Source organism: Coenobita brevimanus, chromosome 76, assembly GCF_032717465.1.
Source record: "Coenobita brevimanus isolate Jiangsu-jjx chromosome 76, ASM3271746v2, whole genome shotgun sequence".
Classification (NCBI taxonomy): domain Eukaryota; kingdom Metazoa; phylum Arthropoda; class Malacostraca; order Decapoda; family Coenobitidae; genus Coenobita; species Coenobita brevimanus.
Window position 1 is genome coordinate 30,349,149 of NC_137029.1, and position 27,410 is coordinate 30,376,558.

Genomic DNA, 27,410 nt, shown 5'->3' on the forward strand with positions numbered 1-27,410 from the left:
CTGACCGTGTGTTGTCGGCGAGTGGTAAAACTGGCATTTAGGACTTTACCCAGATTCCTTGCAATAATGGCTTCACCCGAAGTATTGAGTAGGATGGAGCAGAGAGCCGTCCAAGCAGAACAGATGATCGAGATGCTGACAAAACAGGTATCTTAAGCGATAAATTGTTGCTGGACATTTGTCAGCATGCAGTCAGCTTTCTCTTGTTACAGATCATTCATATTCGTAGTCTTCGTCTCATAATCTTATGGGATCTCGTGACTCTCTTGGACGCAGATCTAGCGGGCCTCCATGCCTAGATCGTTGTTTTCGTCACAGGACTTTATGATAGTGATTTCCATATTATAACCTTGATTTTCCAAAAAATTGCTCAGCCATAGAGAACATACTTACCAGCAGTAGATGTTTGTGAACACATCTTAGTCAGTCCATGAAATTTAAATTTTTAAGATTTCATATCGGGCATTCACTGTTTGAGCTGGTAGCTTGTTTAAGGCAAATGTCTTTCTAATGTGACTTCATCAGTATGATGGAATCATTGCTGCCTTTCCCCATCCTGAGAATCCTTGGACCAGGGATGAACATGACAGATCTGTCTCCAGGTTACTGACTTCTCATACACCTCTTTTGCTTTCTTATATTTTTCTTCATTCTTTTCTATTGAATGTATTGCACCCCCTACCACATACAGTTTTCATCTTTCAGCATTGCCCTCAACTTATAATTCCATAGGCATCCCTTTTTATGCCCATGTAATTGTTGCCAAATGTATTTATTCAGTAATTTCACATAATACTCATTTCTTTCCTTAGAAAAAAAAATCAAAATAATGTATTTCTCATTTACTAATGCCATCCATCACATTTATGCTATAGAGGTTATGAAAAAGATTGTTACTACTTGTAACATAGAAACTGACAAGTTCTTGGCCACTGACTTCCCAAGTTTCACTCCTCCATATTCTTCTGTTCTTTGAAAATTTAGACTCATAGCCTTGTGTCTCACATTCCATCCCATCATCAGTAATTTTGCTGCTATATCCATACCATAGTGAAGCAGGAGTAGAGAAACCGTAATTATATCCCCATTTATATGCTTGTATGCCAAAGCAATCAGTTCCATCCTCGTAAATGATTCTTCGTACGGTATATTGGCTTGTTTGTTCCAGTGGGCACTCTGATTACATAGCAGTTAACATTTAATGTTGCATGCTATATCTCCCTTCCACCATGACTCAAAACACATTACTGGAACATTTATTCAGGGTGTGGTCTAACCATTTTAAAAGTTCCAGACACATGGCATTGAAAAGTCCTAATCACTCCCATGATCTGAATTGCCCTCCCTGCCTTTTATTTTTTTTATAGTAAATTTTTCCTTCTTTCATACAGATTGCACAACTCCAGTCTTATGTTGTGGATACACAGAAGGAACAACTGCGACAGGAAAACCAGAAGTTACGTCAAGAAGTAGAAAAACTAAAAAACTGCCTTATTAATATTGAAAAGGCACAGGGAGTTAGTCAGGTACCATATTATACTTTGATGTTGGTGATGGTTAAATTTATGGTAATATTGGTGTGCTTATAAAATTTGAGTTTAATTCACTAGCTACATCACACAGCAGAAGCAATTGACAATCTTCTCACACAGTGTAACAGTAATCAGTATACCAGTTATGTTTAGCAAAGTACCAGTAATGTATCCATAATGTTCTGTGTACTGTATTGAGGTACTAGTATTCTATAAACATATCTAGTAATTAGTAAGCCCTTTACATAAGAGTAGTTGACTTTAAAAGCTTTACAAAACTAATGTTGCATGTTGTTTAGGCATTAGAAACCTGTGAAATGAGTGTGGATGTAGGCTGTGACCTTGCAAAAAGTTACAGGAATTTAATTAAGGTTTTATAAAGCAAAACACATTATACTCTACTGGGAAAGTGCAGTACAGTACTGGTACTGCAACAAAGTAAACTACATATAGCACAGTACAGTATTATGTATTGTATACCCTTAGTGCTTGGGCAGTTATAAGCCAGAGCTTGCATAATCTTAAGTGTACTTTCTTTGTGGGTGATAATCAGTTGTATGCCTCATTGCATATTTATTTTCCATTCCTTCTCATATTTCAGGTAGTCGATTTTACAGTACTGTATTTGTATCATGCTTTAGACACTGTAATATCCTGTCCAAAAAATACAGCTAGCTGTATAATGTTAAATGCAGAATAACAGTAGCCATCTTAGTTTCTTTTTGCAAATGATATTGTCCTATGCCTGCCAAAGTATTGTACTGTCTTTATGTGGTTCGTAGCAGTTTTGTGATTTTTGTGCAAGTCATACTGTATACACTTCACATTGGCTATTGTTACTATGAATAGTGTATGCTGACTTTTTTCAGTATTATGACTTTACCAAGACCACAGGAACTGCTCCTGTTGATGGAGCTACTGCTCAACCATCCACACAACCCACAGCCACCATTCCACAGCCAGAGAAGGTGAGAGCAGCGGTAGCACATTTGTTCTAACTGACAGAGATTCCTAACCCCTTTCAGGCCAATTGATGATCAGGTGTAGTTAGATTGAAGGGTCATTTTGACTAGTAATAAAGGAGAATCATTCCTACCTCATAACTAAGGCTCATCAAGTTTCTTGCAACCATGACATGGTACAGTGTGGGAGGAATTAGCTGGAATAAATTTTTAAGTCTCCTTTCGGGTGTTGGGGTTTTTAGGGATTGTCTCCAACCCTTTCAACCTTTGAGGCCTCTCCAAAGGTAAATAAAATTGACAGTAGTCAGAAGTACCAGGAAAAAAGGAGGGGGAGGGGCAGAAGGGCTGTCATATTGTAGTATTGTACTGTAGTGGTTACTGCTTGAGAGATAAGTTGTGATTTATTATTGTTTTGTGTTGCACAGTACTCTGTTCCAGTTTAATGTCCATGATCGTAAGAAATGTTTTATGCATATATGGTGTACAGAGTTTTTAACCAATAGTTTTTATTGTACTACAGAAGGAAAAAGCTGAGAAGTCAGAAAAGAAGGAAAAAAAGAAAGCTGAAGGTGAAGAGAAAGGAGGAAAGGGAAAGAAAGCAGAAGATGAGGCTCCAGTGGATGTGTCACGCCTTGACTTCCGAGTGGGCAAGATCTTATCAGCTAAGAAGCATCCAGATGCTGATGCTCTGTATGTGGAGGAGGTAGGGATGACAGCAGGTACATTAAAGTATTATAACTTTTTTTTTTTTTTCTTTTATGACACTGAAAGTACAGTACAGTAAGTCCTTGGATACTGTACAGGTATATGTAATGATTTTTACACTTAGTTCTTTTTACTAATTATGACAAAATGTATTATATTCATCATAATATATTTTTATAAGTGTGCATGCAAAAGCATCCATAGTATTCATCCATCCATCCACCCATCATCCAATCCTACATTACCCCATGAGGAGCGTAGGAGCCTGGGGCTAGGCAGTTTGACCCGACATTTAAGATGAGAGTGAACATTTAAGATGAGAGTGAAGATGAATAATATGAATATTGTTTATAATAATACTGTATTTTTATCTTTATGGATGGTTTGTAATAATAAAAGCCATCAAGTTACTATTATATTGTTGTTCCATTAAATGAAATTGCATTGTACCACTTATTTTTATACTCAACAGTAATGTAACAGTTAGCTTAGCCATATAGGCAAGGCAGACTGAAAGAGTGGAAAATAATAGAGGAGAAAGAAAGAGAGAGAGTTGAAAGTATTGTAATAGGGAAATAGTGGTAAATGATAGCTAATGGAGGTGTCCAAGTTGTCCAGTGTGCATTAACCCTTTAAGCATGGACACTTATTGTAGCTACATTTGCTTCCATTACATTATTATTCACCTAGCTATGGGGAAACCTCTGATGGTGAAGTACTGTAGTTAGAAAGTTCTACTAACCCCTTCATTATAATGACATTTCCCACACATTCTTACTGTGTGCAGTATTTGTTAGTCATGCATTGTTATTCAGATTAGGGAGAAGTCTCATGTAATGGAAGCATAATCTATCTATCTATCTACCTATTGCCAGACGCCTTAATCCCGTAAGGGGTGGCCACAAACAAATCGCCTCCATGTCGCCCTGTCCCTTGCAATTTCACTGCCCTGCTCCCACACTCCCCTCTCTCATATGTAATGTGTGATATTAATTTGTTTGTGTAATTAGATTGATGTAGGAGAGAACAAGCCTCGGACAGTGGTGTCAGGGTTGGTGAAATTTGTGCCATTGGACGAGATGCAGAATCGTATGGTGGTGCTACTTTGTAACCTTAAGCCAGCCAAGATGCGTGGTATTACTTCCGAAGCCATGGTCATGTGTGCCTCTACACCAGAAAAGGTAACTCTGTACCCTGTAGTTAAGATATGCAAATTTTGTTCTTTACTGTGTACCGTATATTTATAGGGCATCAGAAAAAGTCACTGTCCAGTAGAAGATACTGCTCAGTGTACAGGGCCACAAAGTTTTTAAAGTAGAGTGTGCTCAGATGTAAAATGTTTCATAATTATTTTTCCTCATTTATAAATACTTGCCATTGTTGAGAAGCAGTGATGAGGGTAGCAGATACAGTACATTGAAAGTTTTGTGAATGAAAGTGAAGCAGCTGCTACTAGAAGTGAGGTGTTGGACTGCTGCAGTTTAAATATGTTGAACTTTAGAGTATCTTTTCTGATTTACAGGTAGAGATCTTGTCTCCACCAGCAGGCAGCCAGCCAGGTGACTTGGTAGAGTTTGAAGGATACACTCGTTCCCCCGACTCCGTTCTAAATCCCAAGAAGAAGATATTTGAGGCATGTGCCCCAGATCTGCGCACTGATGCCAATAAAGTGGCAGTGTATAAGGGTGTTCCTTTCACTGTCCCAGGCAAGGGTGTCGTGGTGGCCCAGACCCTTGTTGACGTCCAAGTCAAGTAATAATGTTGCTGGTCCTGCTAGCAAGAATTTTGTAAGATTGTTGCTTTATTTATTTTTATGATTGAATTTTGTTTCCTATTGCAGTACGGTACTGTATATACTTATTAATTGGGCATAGCAAGAATTTTCTAAGATTGTTGTTTTTATGCAGCTATTTTTATGACACTTTTGTCTCATTACAGTACAGTACTGTATATACATCTGAAGGAATTGTGGTGTCCAAAACAACCTACAGTATTTATTGTCATAAAAATGACAGATGCGTAATTTAGAAATGGGGAAGCAATAGAGCTTATGGAGATACCATAGCTGTCATCAATAATGTACAAACATTAATATTTTGGTATATAAATTTCTTGTTTACATCTACAATATGTAATGAAAGTTTCAGAGAAACCATTGTGTGCTGTACTTTGTTTTGCCTGTATTTTGTTCCTGAATTACTAAGGATTTAACTGTCCCATTTTCACTCTTGGTGAAGTTGTTGCCTACTGTGTATTTCTAAAGAAACTTCTTTTAAGTTGCAAGAAGGGTGTTTGTGCAGAGGCTATTGGATTGTTTTTAATAAATTTAGCAGATTATTAAATGTAATAATTTCATTACCCTTTGAAGTGTAGTTATCCATTTAATGTTATCCCAGATTCCTTACTCACATGAAACCTTAAGCTAATTTTCAGCATTAGTATCCAATAACACAACTTACCATCTATCCTTCATCAGTACCAAATCATATGTGCACATTACATTTTCAAAAATATCTTAATTTATATCTCGGTTACCATTTACAATATCTTGATCCCTATCGGTATCTGTTTATGCTGTTACAAATTTATTTAAATACTATTACTCCCCATGTCATGTGAAAAAGACACATTATATTACTAACCATTATCATTCTACCTGACCCCTTCAAAAGATGTATTATGTATTTTGCCCTTGCTACCTCCAGCTGATTTTAGGCAATTTGGGAAAGATCTCTCATATTAAAGGACACGCTGAAAGAGACAGTTAACCTCTCCAGTTCAAAAACAATATCTCCTAAGCTGTACAGAACAAAAAGAATGTGGAAAAATATATCAATGGATTAAAGTGGTTAAGTGATAAAGAATAATCATTTTTACCACACTCTACACTAGTTATGACTTTATTTCACATGTAGGGTATATACCTTATAACAGGGGTTTTCAGAAAGCAGCAGCTATCTTAAACAGTACAATCCTATAAGCTCTTAACAACACTACCAAATAAATTATACTTGCAACTTGTCTGTTTCATAAACAACACAAACTGTTGTTTCGATAAAATTACTATGATCTGATCAAGGTTTTTAAAAATAAAAAAACTACTAAGCACTTAAACTACGTCTGCATCTTATTTAATATACAGTACAATGTACTGGGAACACCCATGTTCTTAAATACTGTATAATTCCTATACCTGTAAATATTCACAATCCATGTTAAGTCACTGTCACATTAAAAACCAGTGTTCCTCAAAATCTGATTAAAGGCTATAACATGTAGCAGAGAACAGTGTGAAACTAACTAATTGGAAAAATGCACAATAATTGTTACATAAGGTCTAAAATGGTACTGCACATCCATTCAAATGAAATGCTATGAACACAAATATTGGAGAATAAAATACAAACACCCTGAAACATAAATTTCCTTTTGTACAGGACCAATGAAAAAATCCATAAAGATGAGGGCATACAGGTTGTTGATGGGGGGGGGGGGAAGTGATCTGGCAAGGCAAAGTGAAAGGAAATTGGAGTAACTGACTATGACAGTGAGACGGGTGGAAGGAAGTGAGAGAGACTGAGATGCGATGGAGAGACATGGTGCAAAAGTACATAAGGGAAGATGAAGTGTGACTTACAAGTGACAGCAATGCCTGGAGGTTCTTTTGTTGAGGCCACAACTGCGGGATAATGTCAGGGATAACTACTGGCTTCAAATGTATATGTTATACAAGGTCAATATTCTGGCTTCTACAGATTGGAAAGATCAGCCTAGAAACATTTTGTTAAAACATGTTCATGACTGGTCACTTCATATCAATAATATGCTGGTACATTAACTTTACACATGGCTAACATATTCAGATAAAATTACAATATACTGAGTTGAGACGAAGGATGGGACTTGAATGTATTGGTGTTGTGATTACAAGGCTCAGACAGATGATTTGGGCATGCTGACAGGATGGAGGATGCCAGTTTGGTGTGGAAGGTGAGAGTGTAAACATCAGGGGTAGGGCTGTGAGAGGCGGACCAAAAATGACCTGGAACAAGGTCTTAGCGTGATCTCAGGGATAAGAGACAATAGGGAGGCTGCCAGAGACTAAGCAGCATCAAGAGCTGCCATAAGGTGACCAAGGCTGATGCATGCAAGCATGCTGGAGCCTTTTTAAACAATGTGATACGAATGAATGGCACAGTACTTAACTGTTGCAGATAAACATACATACATACATATGCAAGTCTTATATCTTCTAATTTGAAACTACTTCAGCTCAGTTCTGATAACAAACAACTTTAGTACAACCTGCAGCAGATATCACAGATTACACTCATATACCTGGAATCGGATAATTAAGATATGGTCTTCAACACTCACTAAAATCTGATTGCAAAACAGACAGTGCTGTACTGTACAAAAAATATGTATTTAATATATATTCTGGATTACATTACTCTGTGATGAACAATTACCATCAGCAAAAATCACCACATTCAACATAATGACATGTTCAAAGAAATGCATGATCCAACTATATACAATGCCTCACAAAAAGAACACAAACTTGTGACAAAGAACATGAGACTAAAGTTAGACTAGATATGTGACTGAACCTTAAAATATGCAGTGTAGGATCATTATTACTAATTTTTTTACCCCCGAGGTGAGAGGAATTTAGAGGACAAGGTTGGAGAAAGGGCCAGGGGAGCAGATGTTGGTATTTTATCACACATACACTTACACATACATACATACACACTACTAAACCACCACTATCCATTAGTCTGCCCTTACACCAACCCTGTCTTACATTTCCCTCTGGCACTGGGGGGGGGGGGAGATATTAGTGATTGTGATAGTACTGTGTAAACTAACCGAACAAGTACAGTATATAAAAAAATTCATATTATAAAACTGACATCTCAAAAACTCCTATCCATACTCCTTCACAATGACAGAAGATACTCTGATATTTAGAAAAATTAATTTGAGGTCGATATCTCAAGCCTTTCAGTCTAATGATGCTTTTTCCATTTTATTTTCTGTAAATATAAACTTCTATTCAGGTCAGGGGACTTTCTGAATTAAAAGGGGTACATGTAGCATTAGTGAAACCAACACCATACTATGTTTCCCCTGAAGCTAAATAAAATTGTCTGGCCATTAAAAAAAAAAAAAAAAAAAATTCTTAGGCTGAAAGGGTTAAGAGCTTCTAATACTACTGCTTACAAGTTGCGCTCATGGGGTTCCTTGAATGAGTAATTAATGTAGTCAAAAATATCCTCTTCACTGGATACTGCCAAGGGCTCCCCAGGCACACCTAAAAAAAAAATAAACAAATGAAAATAAAAAAATAATTAGTTACCTATTTGACTCTATCGGATATGTTTATGTTAAGCTACAGAATGTGGTGAATGTTTTTAGCACATCAGATAGAGCCAGGATTCCAGGGGCTTGAATGATGATTGAATGGAAGTATGGCTCACTGGACTTGGCAAACCTGAGTTGTCTGGACGTTGCTACTCCTCATCCTGCCCTAGGGAGGGAAAGGAGGTCCAGATGATGATGATGATGCTGACCTACTTGCTTACTGTGTAGCCACAATAGGGAAGCTTCACCATAACTATTTATGGTACTGATTGTCTGTAGTTTTGCAAATGCTGCTTTTGTGTTCACTGCCTAAAAACTTCATATTAACACAACACAGATCTAAGGTACTAATTACAGGGTATGAAATTTTGGCATCATTAAACTGTAACCTTTAAAAGTAGTACAAGGTCATTCATATTTGGAACATGTACTTAGATTAACCTAAGGTAGCTTCCTGTGTAACATCAACAAGATCTGAAGACAAAGGTGTGGAAGAAATAAATGTAGCATGGGTACATTTTCATTTGTCTCAATAACTGGCTAATTGTATGCTTAACAGTAACCATATTCCTTTCAGATAATGAGAGGGACCACAGCTATATTTCTGTAGTTACAGCTTTACAGCATTTGTGGTTTCCTCTAAAACAAAGTGCAAAGAAAAATAATAATAATACCAAAACAGTTAGCTTCACTATATATATGGCAAAGCTTAACAATAATACATACATGCATACACACATCATCTAATCCTGCGTTGCCCCATGAGGAGTGTAGGAGCCCAGGGCTAGGCAAGTCGGTCCTGACATTTAAGATGAGCGTGACTAGCCTCACTTATCTGAGTGGCATTACGTGAGCAACTAATCCCTACCCCTTGGATATAAACTTGCACAGGCTCAATCTGATTGGAGTGCACTAATTACCCACTAAATCACCAGGCACCATAAGCTGGTTATATGGTTACTACCCAGTGTAGTAAATGGTTTCCTGGTGTACAGGAAATCATTTGGCTCATCACTAGCCTACGTGTAGTCACCTGTAGACAGAAGGAAGAGGAAAGAATGAAGGAAAGAATAACAGAGGAGGAAGGAAGGAAAGAAGGAAGGGAGGGAAGGAGAGTCACCCGTGAGCAGCACTACATTGAGTGAGTGGATGGTGAGCGCCCCCACCTACCACAAATATATATATATATATATATCTCATCCATCCATCATCCAATCCTACACTGCCCCAAGAGGAGCATAGGAGTCCGGGGCTAGGCAGTTGGTCCCGACATTTAAGATGAGAGTGACCGGCCTCACTCATCCCTGAGTGGCATTACATGAGCAATCAACTCCAACCACTCCTTGGATATAAACCTTCATCGGCTCAATCCGACTGGAGCGCAATAATTACCCACTAAACCACCAGGTGCCAAAATTTGGTTATATGGTTACCACCCAGCATAGTAAATAGTTTATATACAGTATATATATATATATATATATATATATATATATATATATATATATATATATATATATATATATATATATATATATATATATTGGAGAAATGCACATTACATGTGCGTACATACGTGGAGTGTTCTGGCGCTCCAGCTGGGACTCGAACCCGGGACCAACAGACAGAAGTCAGACACCGTTATCACTACACCACGGCGTGATTCATTCATTCATTATCTAATCCATCGTTGCCCCATAAGAAGCACAGGAACCTGGGGCTAGGCATGTTGGTCCTGACGTTTAAGATGAGTGTGACCAGCCTCACTCATCTCTGAGTGGCATTATGTGAGCAATAAACCCAAACCATCTCTTGTATATAAACCTGCACCGGTTCAATCTGATTGGAGTGACTTCATTGCCCACTACACCACCAGGTGCCGTAATTTGGTTATAAGGTTACCACCCAGTATAGTAAATGGTTTCCTGGTGTACAGGAAACCATTTGGCTTGTCATTCAGTGTAGAGTCACCTGTACACAGAAGGAAGAGCAAAAAATGAAGGTAAGAAAGAGAGGAGGGATGGAAAGAAGGAAGAGAGGAAATAAATACATCATAATACAACATAACTCACAAACAACACAGAACTAACATTGCATTATGATTTCAATACTGTTAGTACATATTCTGCCAATTTTAAAGTCCTTTTGTACAAAAACTTATAAGACCATACTAAATTAAAGACTGCCTATGAATTTTTCACAGCTTCCTATAAAGCTGATTTTCAATCTTCTAATTTACTGTACAAGTTGTATGAAAAAAAGTTGTGGTAGTATTTTGGCCCACATCCCTGACTTCCAGAACGACTGCTGTACTCAATGAAATGGGCATCATCAACAATACAATACCAACTGATAACTCTCTGACTCACCAGTGGTGCCAACAGGTCTGATGCAGTACTCATTCAAAGTGAAACCCTCCTGAAGTGCATGGGCTCGCATATTCTTGTTAAAGAGGTCTGACCCAGTGAAGTAAAGTATTCCACAGAAGTACTGGTCGTGGGGTAGGACTCGGATGTCTAAACGTCTGTAAGGCAGGTCACTCGATAGCTGACACACACCCTGCCAGAAAATTGCTATTTGTATCTCCCACATTTAGTACTGGTATTTCCATCAGCCTTCTCCATTACAGTATGTCCTGGTCAAGGGATAGAAACTGAGTTTCTAGACATCTGTAGGGCAGGTCTCTATCAATATACACCCTGGAGAAAGCCAGTGATGTGCATCTCTTACATATCATACCTCTACAGATTCTTCTTTACTTTCCTAACCTAATCTTCAGCCTCTAAAAGACCAACTGATACACATCCTTGAGGAAAACAAGTCGTGGTGGCAGTAAAAGTAGTTGTTGCTCCAGGTTACTCTGAAGCATGAACCCAGCGAACTGCAGACTGAAGTTGTTCTTCTCTGTCCTTTCAGAGGATAAGGAGAGATTTGAGGAACATTACCACAACAAAGCTGCAAAGCTGTCCGGCTGTACTGGCGCCACCATGATGTACCGTTGTACCAAGATCCTGCTAAGATATCAATACAAATACTGATAAACTGACTACATGATACAATCTGATCACCTTGGTGAGCATAAAGCTATGAAAAGAAACCTCAAGAGTGTACAATGGTCACATACTCTTAAATGTTTTGTCTCATTGCAGCCAAGCCTTGGATCCATTTATAACAAGAATAAAATTATACAAAACTGAAAGGATTGATAATCAAGCTGGGTGACCACTAACCATGAACTTGGTGTCCCCCTGAGAGAGTGTATCGGTGATCAAGTGTTTTGTTCGCAGCCTCTCCACCACCCGATTCAAAAGCCTCTTGGATACCTCATTATTCTTTTTGCCTGTGCCTCCACCACTGTCCTGGGAGACGTAGGAAGGGTGCGTCACCAGGGTGTCCACATCTCCGCTTGTTTTGGCACCACGTCTGACCCGAGAGAAGAAACAAAGTTTTCACTTTTTTTTTTTCCAAACAATTTGAACAGAGGATGGGGAAAAAAAAAAAATCATACACCACACTAAATGTGTCCTCCATTCATAAAAAATCTGTACCAGTCTGACGACCTGCCGTGAACTGAAGTTTTTGGGGAAACTAATCTGGGGAAGTGAATTCCAAAGAAAAGTCATTCGAGGAATAAGGGAATTTGATAGGTGACAGTCATATCATGAGCATTACCAGATGCCTGTATGGCACAAGGAAAGGCATGGAGAGGTGGCACAATCTGAACAGAATACCAAAGTGCACTAATGGCTGTGAAAGGGCTGGGTGTGGTACTGTAATACTGTATGATCAGAACCGTTAACCTCAACTGAAACAAAATTAAGCCAGATGCATAAATGATGAATAAATATTTTGTAAATAACTGACATAGTTAATACAACCCTAATTTAACAAAAGAATAATGCACCCATACTGTGAAGTAATACAGCTACCTGTATGAGCCACAAATAGTGACGATGTACTCTGGATCTATTGCAGTAATGTGCTTCTTCAGAAGGGCTTCAATCTCTTCTATCTCCTCCCTTGAGATTCGTTTCTCAAAGTCGTCAAAGTGTCTGGAAGTTTCAAATACAGTACCATAAAAAATTAGAGGTAGATAAATTTCATTTCATTCATTCATCCTTCATCCATCCAGTGTTGCCCCATGAGGAGCAGAGAGGCCTGGGGCTAGGCAAGTTTGTCCTGACATTTAAACGTGAGTGACCAGCCTCATTCATCCCTGAGTGGCATTACGTGATCAATAAACTCCAACCACCCCTTGCATATAAACCTGCACCGGCTCAATCCGATTGGAGCGCTTTAATTACCCACGAAACCACCTGGCATCATAATTTGGTTATATGGTTACAACCCTGCATAGCAAATGGTTTCCTGATGTGCAAGAAACCATTTGGTTTGTCACTCAATTTCAGGTTTAGATATTTATAACATACAAATAAGTCAAATATTCATTATTACTGTCATCACCATCCAGACCTTTTTCTCCCCACATACAGACGGGGTGAGGTAGGATCCAGAAATGACAAAAGAGACTGTAAGAAAGTGGGAGAGCAATCAACTGCATACCCAGTGAAATGGGCCATACAGTCATTGACACCAGTGTCTTCAGGTTAGCTCTCAGCCAGTCAAGCTGCTCATTCACAACTCTGCCATTTGTAGCTCTGTCACTGCAGGAAGTACTGTACTACACACCTATCTGTCTGTGAAACGGGCCACACAGTCACTGACACCAATGTCTTCAGTTCCAGCTCTCAACCAGCCACTCAGCTGCTCATTCACAATTCTGCCATTTGAAACTCTGTCAGTAAAGGTAGTAGGTTGGAGCGCTCACCATCCATTCACTCGATGTACTGCAGCTCTCGGGTGACTGCCCTTTCCTTTCTTCCTTCCTCTTCTGTCATTATTTCCTTCATTCAATGTAGTGCTAGTCTCGGGTGACTGCCTTTTCCCTTCTTCCTTTCTCTTCTGTCTCTCTTTCCTCCTCTTTCTGCCTATGGGTGACTGTACACTGAGTGACAAGCCAAATGGTTTCCTGTACACCAGGAAACCATTTACAATGCTGTGTGGTACCCATATAACCAAACCATGGCTCCTGGTGATTTAGTGAGCAATTAAGGCGCTCCAATCAGATTGCGCCGGTGCAGGTTTACATCCAAGGGATGGTTGGGGTTTACTGCTCACGTAATGCCACTCAGGGATGAGTGAGGCTGGTCACTCTCATCTTAAATGTCAGGACTAACTTGCTTAGCCCTGGGCTCCTATGCTCCTCATGGGGCAACACAGGATTGGATGATGGATGGCCTGCACATCAATCTGTCAACCCTCATATCAGTACCCTCACTCTCATGCATGTCCTCCTCCTGAGGACTGCTTATTAGATGTGAAAGGCTCTTAGGTACAGTACTAATCCATAGTTCCTAACCCACCATGATTGAAAAGTGAGCTGACTTTGTATTAAGAAGCTATGGAGACATCACACATACTTGCCTAACTCCAACACTGTACAGTATACTAAACCACACACAAAGACAACCATCTACTGAAACATGCTTAGCTACCATCATAAACACTGCAAGAATTCAAATTTTACAACAACATCCAGCAAATGCGAAGCCTTCAATATTCTTCTTACTCACAATGTCATAGGCCTATGCTTTTTCCACATCCATAAGTACTGTACCTATACTGTAAATACTTTAACAATCTTACATTCTCTCTCACATGCTTTTGCCATAACCTCCCTTACAGAAAATATGAGATCCACACAACCCTGGCCACTCCCCTGTTCGCCTTTCACCAAACATTCTGATGCCTTGCTTGAAACTAAATAAATGATATCACCAGGTATAATGCCGCGGAATCATTGCATGTACCTGTCCAATGCCTTATCATTTTGTTACATTCCCACTATTGCAGTACATACAATACAGTGATCTATTAGTAATAATCACAAATGCCGTATAATAAAAAGTGTAACTGACTACAACTTAACAGTTATTGTTTCATACCAACCTGTTAACAATCTTCAATACAAATATGTTAGCTACGGCATCATGCACGCCTGCACTGTAATAAATTATAACCTAGGACATGTAGTGAGCTCACTTGAGGCCAATACGCTGGTGGTGATTGAGCAGGTTTTCTTGTTTTCGTAGATCATCCAGACTGGTGATTTTGTATTCCTCAACCAGCTGGCGTGCTTTGGCTGGACCTATGCCAGACACCCGTGTCAGCAAGTTGATGGCAACATTGGTGTCATCTGCTCGGATCTACAGTAGAGATTATGATCATATTGTGTCCATCTATGACACAAAGAACACTTGAGAAGTACATAAACACATTCTGAAGGGCATTATTCAGTGCTTAAATAGACCAACTATTTTCACTCCTTAGATAACTTTCCACATTGCAGCAGCCCTGTATACAGTTCTGTCACCTTAACTTGGCGTACAGTTTTGTTCTTTTATATAGCATATCTCACATAGCTCAATGGGGGAGAGAGAGAGAGAGAGAGAGAAAGAGAGAGAGAGAGAGAGAGAGAGAGAGAGAGAGAGAGAAACTAATATGGCTGGTCCTTCATGCTTTACATAGCACATTTCCACGACTATCACCACATTTCAGTAGTAATCTATTATTACAATTCAGCATTCACAATGGAGAAATGGCAATTTTGATCAAGTTAAAGTAAAAAGAATACCAGTAAAGCTTTCTTGCCCTGAAGTCCCTTCTCAAACCTTATCCTAAGTTTTCCTTGATCTTCCTACTGGGATCTATACCTAATCAGTATGGTGGCGACCATCATCCACTCACTTGATGTAGTGCTGCCTACTTCTTCCTTAGCCTTTATCATTCTTTTTCTGTGCCTGCTCTCCTCTCTTCCTATTTCTCCCATCCATCCTGTCACTACTTAATGCTTTTCTTTCCGTTACAGGTGGCTTTACATTGAGTGACAAGCCAAATGGTTTCCTGTAAGCCAAGAAACCATTTACAACGCTGTGTGGTAACCATATAACCAAACCATACGTGCTCCCTACGTGTCAAGTGGGTTGGTGGAGGGTTAGTGCCTCTCCCTGTAAAACAAATAACTCAGAGTCAAATGGCCACCCCGTACAGGATTATGGCGTCTGGCAATAGATAGATAGATAGATAGATAGAATTAGCTATTCATATTTCACTTTTAGCTACTCATATTTCACTTTTCTCAAGCATGAAGTACCAGCAAATATTTGAAACTGGCTCATGTGACTTTATACTGTACAAACACGAGTTGCTGACTACTCTTTTTACTGACTTGGCCTAAAATTGCCATCTCTCCACCTTGAATACTGAGTTTTAATAACAGGTCAGCAATACCATGTCATGCTAGTCATGAAGAAGTATTATGAAAAGGATGTGAAGCCTCAACACTGTCTTTCTCTATTACTGAGCTATGTGGGGGGGGGGGGAAGCCAAGTTAAGTTAAAATGAGTATGTGTTTTCATATACTGTGGATGACTGCGGAAAATATGCTGATTTTCACATGGCACAATGACAAAATATGAATAACAATATATAGTAGAGTAAATACAGTATCAGCTCTTATATGGGACACAAGACTTTTATTTTCACCTCCGTATCCGTAACTAACTGATCTTCAAATGAAGGCTGGGTCCCACCAAAAACGATTACTTTTCCTATTGCAGTATTAGAGAATCATCTCTAAAGCTTCATTAAAGTGTCAATGTACATCTGGTGCTTTGACTCAGTGTATCATACATTTCAGCCCATAACTTGCTTAAGGAGGCAACTGATATACTAAGAACAATATCAGTATGAGTATGAACTACTAACCATGAACTTCACATCTTGACAACTTAATAATGAACAATGGCAGTTTATGAGGCATGATCAAAGCTGACAAACAGGTACCTGGTATATAATGAAAAATATGTTTGAGTTCAGGCTACTGAATAAGGAACTACAGTACTTGGTCTGAAAAATCTCTTACTTTTTCAATTTTCTCAAGTTTTCCTGTCTTGAGGATTTCGTCAATCTTATCGCCAATCTTGGTGCCAACGCCCTTCAGCTCCTTCGCCTCCGTGCCACTCTTGATGCGTGTGGGGTGCTTTGCAATGGCTGCTGCTGCGTTACGATATGCATTATACTTGTGGATGTTGCGGCTCACATTGCGCTCATAATCAGCCAACTCTGCAATATATTGAAAAAGCTTATCTGAGTAAATGTTACTACCCGATAGGTAATATACTGATGAAGCATATCTGGGTAAAAGTACGGTAAGGCTGTAATATACTGACGGAGCATAAATGAGTAAATGTAATACTGTACTGTATACTTAAGACACATATACTGTATGAGTAAATGTAACTGTAATACAGTATATGGTACTCAAGAAGCATATCTGAATAAATGTAGACAACAGTACGGTACCACATCACACCTGTTGAAAGAAAGGGTAACTGTGATGAGATGGTGAATGGAGACAGAGGCTTATGATAGCCCCTTCAATTCCTATTCAATTTTTGCTATCTTCCAGGCAATTATTTTTGGCTCAGGAGAGACTTTTCAAACTAGTGAGGTGAGATTTAGCCTTCATTAACCTCTCTACTACTTCAGTGCTCTCAGACACTGAATAAAATCTGGAAATAAAAACAATATAAGTCATCATACTGAAAATGTTAAATCAGTTTAAGTGCAGATAACTTGGTACTGTTACAGTAGTCAATTCTATAAACGATGAGAATAGTAGTGTGGCTCAAGGAAGTATTGCAGGTTATAATGTCCAGTGCTATGAACAGAGACAGATTTACAGTGGCATGGGGGCATATAGTACTGAGCATGCACCTCCACCTGTCCCATATGCAGCAAACCAACGATCAAGTGTGCCGTATATACTATAATCTATCTATCTATCTATCTACTGCCAGACGCCATAATCCCGACAGGGGTGCCCATTTGACTTTGAGTTATTTGTTTTATGGGGAGGGGCACTAACCCTCCACCAACCCACTTGTTGACACATAGGGAGCATACTGTAATACCAGTAATAATAAAAGAACAAAGTTATTTACCAAAATACATGAAATCAGCAGATTATATAATGTAATTTGAGCACCATTTCAATAAAGGGGGATATGGTAATAAATTCAGCAAGTTCTGGTAATGTCATCATGAATTCCAACTTAAGGCATTTCTGCTAGGAACCCCTCCTCCCCAAAAAGTTTTCCGAAGTGCTGAATCCAACCCTCATGAAAGTCCATTAAAAAACAAAGGACTGAGAGCAGAGGTTGCACAATGACTGCATAAAGGTGTGTCAGTACCTGTATTTACATATGGATTGGAGACCTTGGTATGGCATGTCTGAAAAGTCAAAGTTTGAGAGCAGTTGAAATGGGACTGCCTTTTTTAATTCTTACTCTTTTCTAACAACATTATATTCCACTTTGGAGAGACTTTTCAAACAGGTCACGATGTGTTTATTGCTGACATGAGGTATAAGGTAAAGGGAATAACAATATACTTACCAGTGAGAAAGTCGCATATATCGGCATTGGGGTTGTCGTCACTGGAGGGGGCTTTCCTCTTCCCACTCATTTTTAAGGGCTTAACTTCAATAATACAAGTTTCAAAGTCACTGTAGCTCTTAAATAAACTTTTATCTTGTCCGTGGTGGGTGTGTATTGACCTGTCTTGGTAATTTACAGAAACATTACAGGCTTAAACAAGCTGCCGCTAGAGTTTCGCGACGTAGCTGTAAACAGTGTCACCGAATCCTTCCCAATATCTACCATTTCAAATTTTCTAATCAGACTCACCATCACAATATGAATATGTGATACACAACACTATTTGCTCTCTGAGTTTGTTTCTGGGTCTCCCCTGTCAATATATATATCCCCAAACTAGGAGCTATTACATGTTTCAATAATTCAATGTCAAACATTCGAACACAAGGCAACAAGGGAAAAAAAACGCGAAATTAGTGGTACACTGATACATTGTTTAAGATTTTTACTTGCAAGCAAACAGCTTGTACTATGATGAAATTAGAATATCTATCAAGTCTCCAGATTACTGTCCCAACAACAAATCAGCCACCATAATGTACAGTAGTTATTCACTGCAAACGTCACTGATGTTCTGCTGCTTCTGCTCCTTCCTCAGAGTCAGAACGGCAGAATTTGTTGGAAGGAAGCGAGCAGATATTTTGGCTGGCTAATGACAAATTAACCTTGACCTACTAATTTTAGGAGAGAAACTATAATTATAGCAACGTGGGTTCAATTCTCAACAAGTACCGAAGGATGACCTTACGGCGAAAGCACCCCACGATCACCTCGTATGTAAACAAAACTCATGTGGTTGGGCGTTTGTGTATGCGTATCGCAACAAAATAGGGTTTGTTCTGGCCTCACGTTGGTTAAAGTCCTACAAAACAACTGAGGGGCACTGTCTCCTGCTCACTAACGTTAATTAAGTGTTAGAACTGGAGTTAATATGTAATATTGTACCTAGTTTGCTTTTACCCATTTTAAGCGACCTTAGTGGAACTGCCCCACTAATGTTTTTAACACCGTATAGGCTACCCCCTTCCTTAAGGGACTAAACATTGCATTTTTGTAGGTTTGAAGACTATTGTTGGAGTATGTAGCTCGTTGTGATTGGATGCGCGTCCTGACGTGAACAAGGGACCAGTAGGTGTGATTGAATGTTTGACCTATTGGTTGACAGTGGTACATAAATTACCTCGCCAACAGATGGTGTTACTCCACCATCCATTCAGCCCAGAAAGAGTAAATGGACAACTGAGTTGAACAGTGCCACTCCCCAGTAGCAAGCACTTGTTGAATTACTCCAGCCACATAGCGTTCACTCATTTCACATTCACCATCACTGGTACACAGTGAATCACTCTTCTGTAACATCATTGTACTGAAGCAGCTGCAGTAATTTTCGCCTTATCTAAACTGAATTCAGGATACAGTATATAAATTTACTGTATTTTCACCTTATCTAAACTGAATTCAGGATATGTAAGTTTACTGTACTTTCCTTTGTATTTAGGTATAGTTGCAGAAATGGCTGAAGAATGGAAAGAAAAGATAATTCAGGAAAAGCTAGGTGGAAAGAAGGACTGGACTGATGAAGAGCGAGCAGAGTTATGTCGACAGCTGGACCATGACCTGGACCAACACATTGATAACATGGGCAAGAAAAAGTACGAGGGAGGCTGGACTGAGGAAAACTGGAGAGAGGTGTGTCTGTGTGCTCTGCCAGTTTAACTTGCCATCCCCATCTTGAATGCTGAGCTATAACAGTAGATTAATGTTAGGATATGATGCTAGTCATGGAGAAGTGCTGTGGAAGGATTTAGAGCAGCAGCATTGTCTTTTTATGCCAGTGGGGTATGTGAAGCAAGCTTCAAAAGGACAGAAGTCTGGGTCATTAAAGTGAACAGGGTATAGTAATCATATTCTTATCTGCTTAGAAGGATCCCAGTCTTCGTTTCGTTGGTGATTTATTTTGCATATTACTACCTTTATTCTCTTGTGTGTAATTTAAATTCTTTTCTATTAAAGTATATTTAACAAAACCATACGTAAGATTACTGTATAGTATTACCAATAACATAGCTTTGCAGAAGTAGCATGAAAGAATGTATTATCAACATAGGTTTAGAATAATAGCATGCAAAAGTTTAGTAATGAACAGAAATAAACTGTTAAGGATAAGGTACAGGGAAGCCTCCTTAGCTAAGAAGAAAACCGGTGTTAGTTCTCTTCATTGTCATTGTTAGAAAAACTAGAAATACATCCACCCACATTTTATTACTCCTCCTACAAGAAAGATAAGACGAGTTAAAATGACAGTTTCTTTGTTAAAATATAAAGGTACACTAAAAGATTCCTGTATCAATAGTTCTTTTACCAGAATTTTATTTTGATCCAGAGAATGCTCGTCACATATCATATAATTTACCGTATAACAAGAACTTAATGTGTTTCCATTTCTTGCAGCAAATGGCGGAGCACCCTCTGTTTGCCCCATATCTACAGGAGGAGGGGGTAACAGAAGGGGAGGCACCCATCAACCCTCTCAGTGAAGGACTCGCACAACTCAAGTTTGATCCTGACCACAATTCTCCACAAGGTGTCTTATTTTTAACCTTAATTTTAAACTATACTCTGTCCACTTTTACTTGGCCTAAAATTGCCATCTGTTAATCTTGAATGATGAGATGTAACAAAAGATGTACGGTACACTAGAGTATGGTGTTGGTCACAAATAAGTTTGTAGAAATGATGTAGAGCCTTAATATTGTCTTAATCTGCCACTGAACTATGGGAAATAAAGTGATGCGTGATGAAAATCTGTGGTGAATTAATGTAGGCAAATTACAGTATACTGTAACTATAGTAGGGCACCAAGTTTCATGCCTAATAGAGACTGTGAAAAGTACCACCAAACTTGGGTTATTGATCTAATGGGAAATAAGCTTATAGGGACTGGGTCCATAAGAAGGCTCATTTCCCTAGTGTATATCCTACTTTAACTGTGCCCTAAAGTTACCTGAAATGTTGCCATTAACCTGCCTTTGAACCTCGGTAGCCAACCCCGTGAAGCAGTGAACTCTGGGGGTGATGCAGTGTTACATTTTTTTGCAACTGCATCATTAAATAGGCAGGGCTGGTCTTGAATTTCAGTCCCTGACACACTGACTCCTTCCTGGGGCCTCCTATTTAAACACCGTAACAAATAATGTTCAACCACTAGCATAATTGAGCTGTACCTGGTCACTGTTTTTGCTCATCTACCTCCGGTGCCTGGTTCAAAATACTTCTTTGCAAGGGCTAGATTGGTTGTTAATATTCGGATGTCCTGTATCGATCTGCTAATTTAACTGTACGGTATTTTCCTAAAGTTATATTGGTCCAGTAATCAAGAAAAATAATATAATTTGTGCATTTTATATTTCTATCTATCTATCTATTGCCAGACGCCTTAATCCCTTACGGGGTGGCCACAAACAAATCGCCTCCACGTCGCCCTGTCTCCCGCCATTTCACTGCCCTGCTCCCAACTCACAGCCCTCTCTCTCATATACCTCTCCACTCCATCCCTCCATCTCATCCTCGGCCCCCCCCTCCCTCTCCCCCCCTCCACCTCACTCACATACACTCTCCTCGTCAGTCTATCACCCTTCATCCTCTCCACATGGCCAAACCACCTCAACGTGTTCCTCCTAACACTTCCTATCACATCCACATCCACGCCACAACGCTCCTTTATATCCTCATTTGTCAGCCTGTCTCTCCATGTGACTCCACAGGCTCCACTTAAATAACTCATTTCCACTGCTCTCACTCTTGACTTGTGTCCTTCCAACAGTGTACAAGCTTCACTTCCATACGTTAGAGTTGGTATCACAATACTGTCTCGTCTTATATTTATTCCAGCATCATCATCATCATCATCATCATCATCATCCGGACCTCCTTTCCCACCCTAGGGCAGGGTGAGGAGTAGCAATGTCCAGACAGCCCAAATTTACCCAGTCCAATGGGCCACATTTCCATTCACTCATCATTCAAGCCTCTGGAATCCTGGCTCTATCAGATACACCAAAAGCATTCACCATGTTCTGCAGGTTCACATAAACGTATCTGATTAAGTCAGTCCGGACACTGCCATGTTAAAAAGGGGTGCCAAATCCCTGATCATGCACTTCTCCTCACAACATTCACCCAGCCAGCTCAATCTCTTGTTAGTTCCCTAGCCTCACCGACTTCCAAACCTCTCTTCCTCACACACTCATTAACCATATCTCTCCACCTTCTCCTTGGCCTACCTCGCCTCCTTCCTCCTTCAAATTCGTTCTGATATACCTTTTTCACCACTCTATTGTATCCATTCTCTCCACAAGACCATACCATCTCAGTACACTCTCTTCGATTCTGGTGTCCATCGACTTCCTCACTCCACATCTTTCACAAATCACATTATTTCATATCCTATCCACCTTCTGTACTCCACATGCATTCCTCAGCAGTTCCATCTCCACTGCTCTCACTCTTGACTTTTCATTTTCTTACAAACAAGGATCCTTCTCACAAGCTTTCTCGCTATCGATCTTACCTCAGATATTTCATCCACACATCCTTTGCCACTCTTAAAGCCACACTTTTCATCATGCACTAGTGTAAAGGCCCAAACTGAAACTTAACAAATTAATCACTGGTCTGGCCTGGATTTGATTCTGGGCCCTCGCGCTTAATATGCGCGCACGTTACCACCGAGCCAAAGATAGGATCCCCACATGCTAAGGAACGCGGGGCTTTTATACACCCCATTACATCACTCTTTTCTCCCTCTGGTGATTAACTTGGTCAGTTTCGAACGCACATGGTAGCGTAGCACACATTGATTGGAGGCCACCATTAGGGGGAGCCCGCGAACCACACAGACAGCTCACTCCTGAGATGTAAGGTTTAAGATACTTTCAACATCATGGTCCTCTAAGCCCCGCCTCACATCCCACACCGCTGCCAGCCAGTGTAAAGGCCCAAGCTGAAACTTAACAAATTAATCACAGTGGTTTGGCCGGGATTTGAACTCAGGCCCTCGCGCATGATATGCGCATATGTTACCATTGCGACAAAGAGAGGATCCCCACATTGCCTCTAAGCAATGCGGGCTTTTATACACCCCATTACACTAGAACTTCTGATATCTCTCTCACTTTCTCTTTAGTAATTCTTCCATATACCTTCCCTGACACACACAAAAACTTATGCCATGATAATTTTAGCACTCACTTTGCTCTCTCTCTCTCTCTCTCTCTCTCTCTCTCTATTTAATTTTCTTCCAGTAGCAAGAATAAAAAAAAGAATGGTATGATATTGCAGAGGCCATATACTGTATATCATTGGTAATTTCTGTGCTTTGATTGCAGAGGTTGCACAAAACTACAAGGAGGAGGGAGTACTTCAATTCAAGTACAAGAAATACAGACTTGCTGTTGCCAATTTCTCTGAGGGTTTAAAGCAAAAATGCCCCAACAATGAGTTAAATGCTCAGCTTCACAATAATCGAGCAGCAGCACAGTTCCATTTAGGCAAGTACCATGTTTGGTACACAAAAGCATCTCATCATGAGGATGAAAACTTTCTTTAGTAAAGATGTAATGACTGATTAGCTTAAAGAGTTCCATTATAACTTACCATATTGGCTATTTTTTAACCTCTTCAGTGTAGATATTTAATATATGTAATTTTGCTCTCCATATAATTTTACTCAACATTTTGGAAGTCTCTTGTAATGAAGGAGTAATGAAAACTATATCTAACAACTCCAGTTTAGTACATTTCCTCAGAGCTGAATAAAATAGTCTGGAGAATGCAAGTATTGAATGAAAAATGTAATTGTATTGAAGGGGTTAATGCTAAAAATATAGAACTATAGGCATAAAGCATTTGTTTTCATTTTTTTTATTCCCATTTGCAGGTAATTATAGATCAGCTCTAAAAGACTGTGAAAAGGCTGTTGATTTAAAGCCAGACTACATGAAAGCTGTGACAAGAGCCATCGATTGTGCAATTAAAATGAAGTTGTGGGATGAAGTGTTTAGCTGGTGTGATAGAGGCCTTAAGTTGGACCCCAGGGATCAGAAGTTGAAGCAGACACGGCTAACAGCTGTCAAAGAAAAAGTAAGTCTCGCTGATTTATGTCTTGTATTATAATTTATCGTGGTCGTTACAATCTTAACCCAGTGTCTTATAATTGTGCAGTAATGGTGGTGATGAATAGAGCCTGGTGGTAGTTCTGTTTTGATTACTTTCATCTCATGCTTCTGGATCTCTCCCTTCATTTTGTTAATGAAAAAAGAATGGAGCAGTTTACCCCTACATTTTTTATTTTATTCATACTGCCTCCAGGTTGTTTCTTTCATGTTACAAGAGACTTTTGAAACTGGGGGAGGCTAGATATAACCTTCATTAATCTCATCACTATCTGAGGTCTCCCTTAAGCTGAACAGAATTACTTACTGGTAACCTGATTGCAGTGAAATATGCATCACAGGTGGGAAGTGGTTAGGTGCAGAATTATCCATCCCATCTGCTATGACCCCACTTAATAGAAGTTTCATGAGAAAGACCTAATAAAGAAACCTCTAGAGTATTAGTTGTAGCAGCAGCCCCAGATTCGTCTAAAATATGGACCTAGTGTATTGCAGACTGAAGTTTCCCTTCTACAGTTCACCATCTTTCTTTTGGGAGACAGAGCGTAAGTTGAGGAACATTGTATACCTGGGCAGAGGAGTTGCTTAGCTATATCAGTGCCACCAAAAACATCCCTCTCAAACACCAAAAGATATGCAGTTATTCTGATGCAATTCCATCTGACAGAAGTTACATGAGAGAGACCTAAGGAAGAAATGTATTCAGTCTCTCTGGTACAATCTTGCATGCCAAAAGTTACATGAGAGAGACCTAAGAAAGAAACAGATACAACCTCTCTGATTTAATTCCACCTGACAGAAGTTGCAAGAGGCCTAAGAAAGAAACTTATACAGCCCCACTAATACTATTCCACCTGACAGAAATTGCAAGAAAGAGATCAAAGGAAGAAAGCTCAAGAGGAGAAGAGGAAGGAGAGTGCTGAACAGAGCCTGGTGAACACCATACTGAGTCAGGGTGTGAGGCTGGGTGCTGCAGGAGTTAAAGCCTCGTCCTCCATCACTCTGGCCGACTTGGAGCCCTGTCATCCAGCTGCACAGGTAATATAGCACCATTATAGCATGCTTGTATAGGTTAGGTACGTTAAGTGAGGGTCATATATGTAACTGGGTGCCCCTGGTTAACTACTTATATTGGTGATGTTGTGTGAAGTTGTCCTTTGCCTGGCACAACATTGCTGTATTGGGCAGTATTGTACAAGTAATTTCACTCACTTTGTGTACCATGCTGTTAATGATGCCTATAGTGTATATATTTTTTTACTGACCCTTAGAAGTGAAGAGTGTTAGTCATAATTTCATGTTTTGCAGGGTTCACGAGTACACCTTAATGAACGTGGTGAGCTGATATGGCCGGTCATGCTGTTGTACCCAGAACACCACGAAACTGACATCATTCAGCAGTTTAATGAGACTGACCGGTAAAGTCGTATTGATTGATTAGGTTCATGTTGCAAGTGGCTTTGGAGATATAACACTTCTTTCTGAGTAATATATTGTATTCAGCACATAGCTAGCACCAGAGTATCCTCTTGGATGTCATTGATGCAGACAGTGTCAATATTGAAATTTTATAATTAACATCAAAAGATTTTTTTTTCCAGCATAATTGATCACCTTGATACGATATTTGGTGCCAATGCCCCACCTGCACCCTGGGATGGAGAGCACAGATATCAGGTCCAGAGTCTAAAGGTGTTCTTTGAGGATAGACAAAAGAATAAGCTGTGCAATGTTAACCCAGAACACACCTTAGGCCAAGTGATTAGTGATGCAAGGTGAGTATGTGAAGACAGGATCTCTTATCTGTTTATTTATTTAACTATTTATTTATCTGTCTGTCAGTCAGTCTGGCTATATCTGTATAGCAATCAGTGTCTATATCTCTATCTGTGTCTGTCAATTTATATATCTATCTGTCGTTTATTACCTCATCTGGCACATAAGAGCCTGCTGGGTGCAAAATTGTGAATTGTTGAACACTTACGTGTTTCATTGATTTCAGTTTATTAAATGATAGAGACCATTTCTTATCAGTGTATTTAGGCATATGTAGAATAATGAGCTGTGCCGTATGTATTCTGGCCACAGCAGCCAAGTGATTAGTGAACCAAGGTTAGTCTGTAAAGATTGGATGTGTTATAATTTTATTCTTTTAGAAGACAGGATATCATATAATTCCGGTGCTATCAGGTAATTTTATTGAGTTTAAGAGAAGCAGCCTTGTAGTGATGGGATTACAGAAGGTTATGTTTAACCCCTCCTGTGCAAAAAGTCTCCTAAGCTGAATGGTCATCAGGAGGTATCAAGAATAAAGCAAAAATGCATCATTGGCATGAAGAGGCTGTGCTTTGGCTTTTTTTGGTGAGGGTATGTTGTGGTACTGTTTAATGTTTTATTTTTCGTATGTTAAAGTCCAGGTGGGCTTGGGGTCACAAAAACAACTGTAATTGGACCTTTGTTGCTACTAGTATAGTTTGAGGTGGCAGATGATTCCTCCATATTATGTCTAAATTAAGTTTTATGTACTTCAGAATGAATGTTGTAATTGAGTGGTTTGGTATAAATCCATGTTGAGGTTTAGACAGTGAAATATGTGTGTGTGTGTGTGTGTGTGTGTGTGTGTTTTGAAAAATATGTGTATGCAAAGTTATTGTAAGTGATTAATATATAATGTTAATTTCCACAGGTACCAAGTGTTGGGTGGAACTCCAGGACTGATAATTTTGGTGGAAGGGAAGTTTATGACAGACTTTTTGAGTAGATATGATAGCTAGAAATATATATACTGCCATATGAAACTGATTAATAAAGGTACTGCTGTGTGATACAAGCTTTTTTTTAGGCTTTTCCTGAAACCCGAGAGAGTATATAGTAGTGATGATTTTGATATGTCTTACATTTTATCATATAGAACAGGGCTGTAGTCAGATGGGGGGGGGCAAGAGGGTTGGACAATCCCCCCCACCTGCCTGAAGGCTCACTTTCACATGATTTGTTTTTTAATATCAGTGCATAAAGTCACTCCGTTGTTCAGAAGTTTTGTGCTGCTTCTCAACGTCACCTGTGTATACACCCAGACATTTGACCAGTTGGCTGCTATGCAAGTCC

The 27,410-nt window shown here is 39.4% G+C and overlaps 3 protein-coding genes across 4 annotated transcripts; 2 read left to right on the plus strand and 1 right to left on the minus strand.

Annotated features, from left to right (window-relative positions):
- Window positions 1-5,527, plus strand: AIMP1 (aaRS-interacting multifunctional protein 1). Its single transcript, XM_080279068.1, has 6 exons — window positions 1-147; window positions 1,392-1,526; window positions 2,402-2,500; window positions 3,015-3,197; window positions 4,210-4,380; window positions 4,722-5,527. The coding sequence occupies exons 1-6, from the start codon at window positions 67-69 to the stop codon at window positions 4,953-4,955; spliced, it is 903 nt and encodes a 300-aa protein (XP_080135194.1). The 5' UTR covers window positions 1-66; the 3' UTR covers window positions 4,956-5,527.
- Window positions 5,528-6,702: 1,175 nt separating this feature from the next.
- On the minus strand, window positions 6,703-18,299 carry LOC145408278 (DNA polymerase beta-like). Its single transcript, XM_080279045.1, has 7 exons — window positions 18,088-18,299; window positions 16,554-16,753; window positions 14,672-14,835; window positions 12,499-12,621; window positions 11,800-11,992; window positions 10,939-11,128; window positions 6,703-8,519 (listed from the first exon to the last, which is right to left on the minus strand). Exons 1-7 carry the CDS (start codon window positions 18,155-18,157, stop codon window positions 8,425-8,427), a joined length of 1,035 nt encoding a protein of 344 aa, XP_080135171.1. The 5' UTR covers window positions 18,158-18,299; the 3' UTR covers window positions 6,703-8,424.
- Window positions 18,300-18,861: 562 nt separating this feature from the next.
- Dpit47 (DNA polymerase interacting tpr containing protein of 47kD) lies at window positions 18,862-27,121 on the plus strand. 2 transcript variants are annotated; one of them, XM_080278987.1, is made up of 9 exons: window positions 18,862-18,902; window positions 19,628-19,818; window positions 20,581-20,713; window positions 23,517-23,678; window positions 24,068-24,270; window positions 25,164-25,340; window positions 25,611-25,720; window positions 25,904-26,077; window positions 26,989-27,121. In XM_080278987.1, the coding sequence occupies exons 2-9, from the start codon at window positions 19,642-19,644 to the stop codon at window positions 27,074-27,076; spliced, it is 1,224 nt and encodes a 407-aa protein (XP_080135113.1). In that variant the 5' UTR covers window positions 18,862-18,902; window positions 19,628-19,641; the 3' UTR covers window positions 27,077-27,121. The 2 variants fall into 2 exon arrangements, with proteins under 2 accessions (XP_080135113.1, XP_080135112.1); XM_080278986.1 differs by lacking the exon at window positions 18,862-18,902 and adding an exon at window positions 18,913-18,961.
- The last annotated feature ends 289 nt before the right edge of the window (window positions 27,122-27,410 follow it).